This window comes from Quercus suber, unplaced genomic scaffold (genome assembly GCF_002906115.3).
Source record: "Quercus suber isolate HL8 unplaced genomic scaffold, Cork oak 2.0 scaffold_373, whole genome shotgun sequence".
Taxonomy (NCBI): Eukaryota; Viridiplantae; Streptophyta; class Magnoliopsida; order Fagales; family Fagaceae; genus Quercus; species Quercus suber.
Genome location: NW_027069825.1, coordinates 615374 through 625229, shown reverse-complemented (window position 1 = coordinate 625229; position 9856 = coordinate 615374). Strand labels below are relative to the sequence as shown.

Below are 9856 nucleotides of genomic sequence, written 5' to 3'. Positions count from 1 at the left end.
ATGCGCTAAGTGCATTGGTTTAAGAAACATTTATAGATATTTTTTATGAGAAAATAAAAAAAAAAACAACTGATTTTTTTTTTTTTTTTTACAACTTGTTATGTGTCTCATAAAAGTAGAATCAAAACTTTTCTACAAGTGCCTTAAGGACATTCTTTAACTGGACCCTAAAAATTATTGAAGTTATAGTTACATTATTTTTAGAATACCAAGTACAAACCTTCACTCTAGCATCTTATATTTAATGAGCAACATAATCCTTTTCACTATTAATTTATTTCATGTTTTTTTATTTATTTATCTTTTTATAAGTAAGATAATATTATTAAGAAATAGGAGACCTCTGCCCCAAACAGGGCAAAGACAACGTACCGGGGGAACCGGCCCATCAACATCCTTACAGAAAAAACCCACTGAGAGATGAGAGATGGGTTCCCCAAGTTGAGAAGAAGGAAGCCCAACAGGCCAATAAATGAGTAATCTCATTAGACAATCTATATCAAAAATTGAATTTAACCATTGAGAAACAGGGGAGGAGGCTGTGAAAGTCAGATAGTGTGGGAGAAATTTCCCATGGAGGATCAAAATTTGAGCAAATAAAAGAATCTATGACCACTTTAGCATCACCCTCTAAAATAACAAATTTGTTTGTTTAGTTGTAAATGGTACAAGATTATTTTCACGTAACATCATTATTGACATAACTTTTATTTTACACTAGTTAATGCAGTAATAAAAACTTCTGTATGATTGCTCTTATATTGAGCATCAAACCAGGATATATCCAAGTCTCCCCATTGACTTCTTGGCACTCCCAAGGTTCTCTAAACAGCTCTAGAGGTATCAACAATATTGTTAGGACATGGAAGCTGGTAATCATGCTCAGCATCAAACCCCACAGTGGAGCCACACTCATCAACCTAAGCCTTCCATTGGTCCTGCAACTCTGAGCTTCAACGCTTGACCAATTTGTAGCGAGAAGAAGAAATAGTAAGAAAACAAAGAAGCCCAAAATGGCCATATACCACTATTTAGCAAAATATTTAGTAATAATACTATTTGTGAAATATTTAGCAATTTACCACATTTTTTAAACTTGAGTCTGCCTTGTAACTCGAGTTCCTAGAAAAAATAGCCTTTAAGTTTGCTATACTATTTTTTATGGAACTCAAGTTACATCAAAAAATGGTGGCTATTTTCCATAAAACTCGAGTCTATGAAACTTGAGTTACACGGCAAATTTGAGTTTCACAAACTCAAGTTTTAATAAAGTGGTAGATCCCTAATTATTTTGCAAATAATAGTAAATCCATACATATTTTTCCAAATAGTGGTATTTGCCCATTTTGACCAAACAAGGACTAAGCTAAAACCATTTTGGTTCTTCATCTTGCTTTATCTGGTAATGTTTCAGAGTGAAGAAATTTATTGACAATGGGCTATATATAGAGATTTTAACTAGTTGAAATATCTTTGCTTTTTGTTGATAAGCATTCACATCTGATTTCTACAAAAAATTTCATTTTACCATCTCAAAAACTACTTTATCATTTATACCATTCCATAGAGCATTCACATCGGCAATCTTCGTACTATTCTATTTTATCATCTCAAAAGTTACTTTATCAATTATATCATATCATTTTACAACACATCCAGCATCCCAACTTTTATTTTCCTATTAAACTCATTAAAATAATATATACTACCCAATAAAAAATGAAATTTAAGTTTACAATGGGTGAACAATAACTTGTATGTGTAGAAGTCTACTGTAGCACTATTGTAAAACTTTTTACAAGTACAAGACCAGGTAATGGGGTTGTTTTGTGCTTTGATGCTAAAATTTCCCTACATATACCATTTACAATGCCCAATGTGAATGCTCTTTTACAACACACCCAACATCCAAACTTTTATTTTCCTATTTAACTCATTAAAATAATATATACTACACAATAAAATAATATAATCCAAGCTTGCTACAGTACTACAGTGCCATCCTATCCAATAAAATATAATAAACATTATACAATCTTTGCTACAATGTCATTCTAAACATTATACAATTTTTGCAAAATTTTTTGCAATTGCAAGACCGGGTAACATGAGTTTTTGAGATTCTATGGCTAAATTTCACCTACATATGACATATGAGAGACTCAATGCTAAGAGCATTAGCATCAGGAAATGTTAATTTATTATATTTTACCATCCGAAAAAGTTACTTTATCAATTATATCATCCCATTATACAATACTTCCAGCATCCCAATCTTTTATTTTCCTATTCTACTCATTAAAATAATATATCTACACAATAAAATAATATTTCTCCTAATCACCATCATTTATTCTTTCTTTCTCCCAATCACCATTACAATAAAATATTAGTTTTTTTTTAGAATTGTGCTACAGTGCAATTCTAAAGATAGAATTGCACTGTAGCACTATTGTAAAAAAATTTGCAATACTTAACAGTAGCATTTCCTGATGCAATATATTTTGGGACTTGAAATATTAAATATCCCTTACATTTGATATTAGTATTCTCCAATGCTAATGCTCTAATGCTCAACTTCTCAAATTTAATACGGGAAAAAGATATACTTTTCGAAATTAATTTTCAAGCCGGAAAAGTTGACCAATTGTCTTCTTTAAAGACAAAGGTGGCCTGACTTACAAACATGTTGCAGATAAGACAAGTCAAGCCTATGGCCTTTATAGAGCCAATTGATACATCCACTTGCTGTAGTGGAAGATATCCAGAGCTTCAAGTCTTCGTCAAGCAATAGATATTTTCCCATAAAAATACTACCACCTCAAACAAATTAGTAACAAAAGTTAGTCACACAACCATTTTCACCATCTTTTTTCATAATGATGATTGAGATGGTAAATTGTAATTAGAATAATAGTATTTTTACATCAACCTACTATTAAAATTATTTTATTGACACTAATCATTTGGGTGGTATAAGCTAGTTTTTTTGCTTATCTTATCTACGGTTTTAAGGTCACATATCTTGCAAAAAAGGCAACTTATTTTAATGTTTTTGCTTATTGTGTCTTATTGCACAAAACCTATTGTTTGCTCTTTTGCTTATTGCTCTAAACCTAGTCTGAAAATCAGCTAGTTTTGTATTGCTTTTGCATGTTTTTTGTTTAAAATATTAGTTTATATGAGTCCTACTTAAAAAAAAAAAAAGGTTTAAGTTTGACTTATTTTAATCTAGTATTTGTAGATTCCATGTAAGTCTCACAATAAAATAGTTTACGTTTTATTTGTTACAATTCTCTAACTTTTTTTACAGTAGTTTCTGCAAAATTTATTTTATTTAACTTCTAGTTTTTATTTAAAGTATTTTCAGCAAAAAAAAAAAAAAAAAAACTAAATAAATTGTTTTAAAATGGACACTTTTATAAAATTTGTTATCAAACTACAAAATCCTTTTGCCAAGTCCAAAGACTATTATGAGTCATTAGGATTACTAATTCAAAGCTTTTAATCATTGATATATAACACAATTTATTGAATGGAGATTGTAGGGACTGGGTTTGAGCACTTCTACTATTGAGTGAGTGGATTCAAGCCCAGCTAGTCCAATACAATGAATTTGTAGAGAGCGGGTTCAAGAACTAGGCCCTAGTGAGGGATACGATTGCTATGCATGGCAAAATATGGATTGAACAGCATGGACATGGATTCAAATGTACAATGATGTTCCTCGGCCCTCCTCTTGGAAGATTGAGGTTCTTACTATTTCTTTAGTGATTGGCTACAAAAACTTTTCTGTTCTTACAGGTTGTTGCAATGTTCAATACTTCTAATTTTCTCCTTCTTTTTCCTGTCCCTCTTTCAAGAGGGATTCCTTACATTATATACCCCCTTTCAGTTGATCTTAGCCCTACATTTGTTGATCAAGCAGGTCACTACTTGAGTGATTATCCCATCAGCCACCTTCCCATTCTTTCTATGGGCGCCGCCAAGGTTGCACTGTTCAAGGGTTATTTTCTCATTAATGCGGTCAGAACGTTAGTTGTGGGCATTTAATGTGGAGGTGATAGTTCATCTTAGACTTGCTCCTCCACCATGCCTCCACGGCTGATATGTTGAATTTGCTCCTTCTCTTTAGACGCTCGGGAAGGCTGCTTTTGGTGGAGCCCTTACTTCCTCCTCCCATGGTCTCAGTTTGCCGAGGACATGGTCGTCCTCCGCAAGGCTCCTGGGCAATTTGGGACTTTCACACTCTGTCCTCGGGCATTTCTTCATTCTCGGCATGGGCCTTAGGTTTGGTACGAAGTGGGCCGGGGTTACTAGATTCTCTGAGCCCACAGAGATCTTTTAGAGTCTTTAAGGTAACTTCACCATAAAATTTTTAATATCCTAATCATTAACCCTGGTATGAAGAAAATATCCATAAATTTAATTATGATTATTTAAGATTTTAATTACTCAATAATGGAGTTATGCTAAACTCTAAAGAATTTTAATTTAAATTCCTCTAAAAAAAAAAAGATCGAGTGCAAATAAGGTTGCATAAAATTTATTGTAGATATAATTACATTACTTTTGGTACATCAAATACAAACTTCCACCCTAGCTTAGTTTTACATAATCTTCTCGCTACTTATTTTACAACTTCTTAAAGTTTTAAGTTGTGAGTGGTATAGCATATTGGAAAATATAACAATATACAAGTTTTGATTAAAAAAAGTAAACCCTAAAAATTAGAAATAACATAAAATAAATAGAGAGAGCTATAAAAATCTCACAAACTATAGAATCACGCAAATAGTATTGTCCTTAAAGGTTAATTTGTGCCTAGGACTCATTAAATTTGGACTAGAAAGAAAGAAAGAAAGGGAAAATAGGTAAAGCCGAAAAAAAATAGATACAAAACCCAAGATTTGCAGACTTGGACCATTCATTGAACCGTAAAAGGGAGAGGTTCAAGGTTTTTGAGGTCGAACCATGATGACGTCATAATTAATTTAATAATTAATTAAAACCTAAATATAGATATTAAATTTATAAAACTAGCAAAATTGACTAATAATATCTATATATGTGAGGGAAATTTAATGATTTTCAAGCATATATTTAATAATTAAATAAGAAAGTTAATAAAATAAAATAATAACCATGAAAACATTAAAATTTATGATTAATTTTGAAGTAAAGTTGAATATCTTTGAAAGATTTTAATTATAATTTTTTTTTATTCCTTGTAAGAGATGGATAATTTAATTAAGTAGAATAAAATTGTGTTAAGTTGTTTTTATAAAATAAAAATAAAAAATAAAAAAATTTGCTAAGGGGTTGGATCGCACGGTTCTTGCAACCAGTTCTGCATGAACCATGCGGTCTAACTCCAATTTTAGGGGTTCACGGAATTAACACATATACCCAATTCTCTATGTTTAAAAAACCAGATTTCATTCCGGTTCCCGGTTTTTAGGGTCCGACCTTCCAATCCAGTTCGAATTTGAAAACTTTGACAAAACCCAAGCCCAAGTCCAACACCCAGCCTATTATCTTAAGTTGTCATTTAAGGAGGACAATGAGTTTAAACCCATAAGAGAACACATACCTAAGCAATGACGAATAAGCAACAAAAGGGAAAAGTGTTTAGAACACACTTACCCATACCAATATAACATTATTTTCACATATCCTAACGTGACATCACTTTTAATCTACACCAATCACACTCAATAATAAAAATTTTGCATGATTATTAACTATACATCGGACCAATATATATCTAAGTCTCCCCAATCACTTTCTGGCACTTCTAAGGCCCTCCACACAGCTTTAGAGGCATCAACAATATTGTAAGGACATGGAGGCTGATAAGCATGCTCATCATCACACCCAACAGTGGAGTCACACTCATCAACAACCATGGCCCGAACACTCCTTCCATTGCCATAGATGTTAATATCTTTTAAACATCTCTGCATATTGTTAAACTTGAACCATCCTGTCGACAGTGCCACCACAGGTGTGTCATCTGAGTGGTACTGATTGTCACACTCCGATGCTCCACCACCATCCCCACCTTCTTCAAAGCTGTTAAGGGTTAGCTTAGCCTTTGTACGACTAGACACTTGTGGTGAACAAGTGTAAGTTTTGTAAAGCTGGCCCTTGACGCAGCACTCAGAGTCGTTCTCAGTGTTACATTGTCCTGGGGGAGGGTTTGTTCCCTTAAGCTCTCCACTTGGCCTGCAACTCTGAGCTTCAACGCTTGGCCACTTTGTAACGAGAAGAAGAAAGAGTAAGAGAACAAAGGCTAAGCTATAACAACTTTGGTTCTTCATATTGTTGTATTTCTTCTCTTGCTTTGGTGATCTTTTAGTTTGAAGAAATTAACATGGCAGTGGGCTACATATATATTGAGAGAGACGACTAGTCAAAAAAGATCATATTTGATTTAGGGAAAAAGAAAATTACTATTCAGAATTAATTAAATTCACGCCGGAAAAGTTGATCGTTAGCTTTTTCTTTAAATACATATATGACCTACCTTACAAACAAGTTGAAGATACTATGGCCTTAAGCCAAGGCCAAGTGGTACATCCACTAGCTGTTGTAGATGAGATCCAGAGTTGAAAACTTGAAAGTCTTCGTCAAGCAAGAAAATACATGCAGAAAAATATTGTACAGAAGACAAAGGCTACCAACCCAAAGAAATTTGTCACAAAATCCACCGTCAGTTTTGCTCCTTTATGTTTTTTTGGCGAGGTATAAACAATTTTTTTCATAATTTTTTTTTTTAATTTATAATACACTAATCTTAGATACCTCCTTTGAAAATGTTGTAAATTCCCTAAATAGTAATAATAGTCCTATCATTTTTCTTATTAATTTACAATTAATATCATTTTTGTTACCATCACAATTTGTTTGTTTTGTGGGGGGTGGGGGGGGGGGGAGGGGGAATTGTCAAAATTATTGTGCCATGGACTTTTTATATCTTTTCTCGGCACCGGAAGTCCTTGTTTTTCTTTCTAGAAGATCATGGCAAATTCATAGGGATATGTGAGTTCTATTAGAACTTTCCCTTTTCTATAACTAAGAATATATAACGTATTTCTAAGGAAGGGGAAAAAGAAGAAGGTTTCGACCCATCTCCATCCGAAAGAATTTTTATTTTGTATCACGATGATACACAAAATCCCACAGTTCCCGCTCACGTCCTATGAAGAACAGGCAGAGGAAAAAAAACTATATATAAAGATGGAAATGACAAGTAAAACCCATCTAGGGAGTTCTTATAAGTCCTCTTTCTCTTTGTTACCAATGAGATTCATCGCTGAAGTTGAACTTTTATCATATTCAAAGTATTAAAGTTGCTCTGAAAGTTTAGGCACACTTTGGGTTGTTGAACTTGTCCTTTCACCGGCCTAACTCCTAAGAGTTGACCAATTCAGGTTTCATGAAACATATTTATGTGAATTGTGAAGCAATCACATTAATAAATGTGTTTCTACTGCAAAGGGTAAAGCTTAGGTTTAATGTTTAGTTGCACTAGATTTGATGGGATGGTGACACATGTTTATTTTTTACAACATGTCATCATCTCAATGGATCTAGTGCACCGGACCCAACCCAAGTCCTGCCACAAAATTCATTTTCTTTGCATTCAATGGGGTTGACTCTCTAACCTGAGAGTTAGAACAAATTCCTATTCTGATTTGGTTTAGGTTTCCTTAGACCAAAAATAAAGATTTTTTCTTGATGTGGATGAAAATGAGTCTTCTCGGTATGGACGTAAAAAAATATTCCTTATTGAAGAAATAATTGAGTATTCCCTATCCATCAAGTAATATAATTGGACTTTATAAAGAGGTATTGTAGCTAAGAGTTTTTTCGAAGTGTAGTTTGAGTGTGTCTATTTTTGTGTGAGAGCAATTGGGGGTGTATTGACATTTTGGAATTGTGATTATGTGTTAGTTTGTGTGAGTATGTGAATTTGTAAATTTGGTTTGTGAGATTTCATTGAAATGATTGTAATTCATATAGTTGAAGTGAATTTTGTTTAATCCTGCTATTTAGGATTGTTGTTGGGTATACACTATACACGAGTGAGTGAAATTTTACATTAAATAATGATGACAAAAATGAGGATAATATATAACATAACAGGGCTCACTCATAGAAATTTTTTTGACTCAAGGCTATTGTTTGATTCGTGTTTGGTGGATAGGGGAAGTCAAAGTGTGATTATGTTAAGGTAATATGGGCATAACTCAAGACTCAAAAGCAAATATTGTCTATAACTAAAGGTGAAATGTAAGTAATATGATGGATGACAGTAACATAAATTGAGGATAAACTAAAATATTAGAGACTTAAGTTTTAATTGCAATATGCTGCTAACCCTTTTTATTCATGTGTTATCAATACTTTATTGGATTTTGGGGCAGTTGCCTCATTGGACTCTTAACTCCCTTTCTTTAATGGATTCTGTTAACAAATGCCTTTAGGGTATATGTTAATGGACTATTTTAAGAAAATTTTATATTTTTTTCATGGGAAATATAAAAGTCTATAATAAAGTCAATTGTTATTTTCTTTTCCTATGAAAAGTTTTTTAAAATATTTCCTAAACCATATCCTTAGGGCATCCATTAACTTTTCCTTTCTTTGATTGCTTGATTGTCTCTAACTTTTGATCAGCTAAAGTTTGAGTTCATATTTCTCATTCCACATGTTGCTTGGTGATTGTCACGTCTCATACTTTATAGTTTTCTTGTGAAGAGCTCTAGTCACATATGCACTATATAATGAAATGATTAATCAAGTTATAGCTAGGGTATTGTAATAACATTATTTATAGCATTTCATGTTTCTGGTTCAAATCTCACTTTCCATCCCCATGATCTATCTATCAAACAAAGAAAGTTATAATTAGAAATGTTCATAATAATTTATATAACTCAATTTGAACTTAATAGATATCTTTAAAGTCGAACTCCATCGCCCGCCCGCATAATAAATTTATCCAATTCCATCCACTGATCCACATAACATAAGCAACAGACACAAACCTTTTTCAAGCATTTAGATAATTAGGTTTTGAACTATCATGGGAAGGGTGCAAGTGCAAGATTTGATGTACTCATCAGGCTGTGATAGTTATGATTCTAAGTCTTCATCATGCATGACTATTATTTTGGTACTTCCGATCATTGAAATTATGAACAGTGTGACGCCAGTTATTGTTATTTCTTAGCACCTGTAGTGGCTTCTTTTAGTGTTTTGAGGCATTTTATGATGATCACTAGTATAAGAACACCCATGTGGCAAAGGAACTAACATGGGAATGATTCCAACACAAAGTTTCCAAGACTAATTGACATGATATAAACTATTAATAAAATTTCTTAAAATAATGCATTTTTGGAAAAGAAAATCATTGAGTAATGCAGTCTTGAGATTTTCGGAAACTAATACAATTTGTGCAAAGCATGATCTTATCCCCTTTTTCCTCACATTTTTTATTGAAAATACAATTTCAAATCTCAATCAGCGGTTTATGAAGACTGGTAAAGATACCAATAGCAATTACATGAAAGAAAAGAGTCATACACTCATCCAAATGACACTTTCCATTATAGCTTCTGAAAAACACCAGGGTCCAGACACCACATAACAGCCTCTGGCATTGTCATCATCTCACTCCCATATCATATTGGGACTATACAGCATTAAAAAATACGCCCTTTTCCTAAAACCTGCTTAAGATTATTTAATTTATTTTACAATGACCGATGCCCATAAAAGAATGAGACTTCCAATCAAAATTTAATTTGTTGGAACTGAAAAGACTGGTACAATAGGATGTCGA

At 32.8% G+C, this 9856-nt stretch overlaps 1 protein-coding gene across 1 annotated transcript; it reads right to left on the bottom strand.

Annotated features, from left to right (window-relative positions):
* Positions 1 to 5608: 5608 nt before the first annotated feature.
* Positions 5609 to 6348, bottom strand: LOC112035773 (kiwellin-1). The gene has a single exon (XM_024068606.2). It carries the CDS (start codon positions 6321 to 6323, stop codon positions 5745 to 5747), a length of 579 nt encoding a protein of 192 aa, XP_023924374.1. The 5' UTR covers positions 6324 to 6348; the 3' UTR covers positions 5609 to 5744.
* Between the last annotated feature and the right edge of the window lie 3508 nt (positions 6349 to 9856).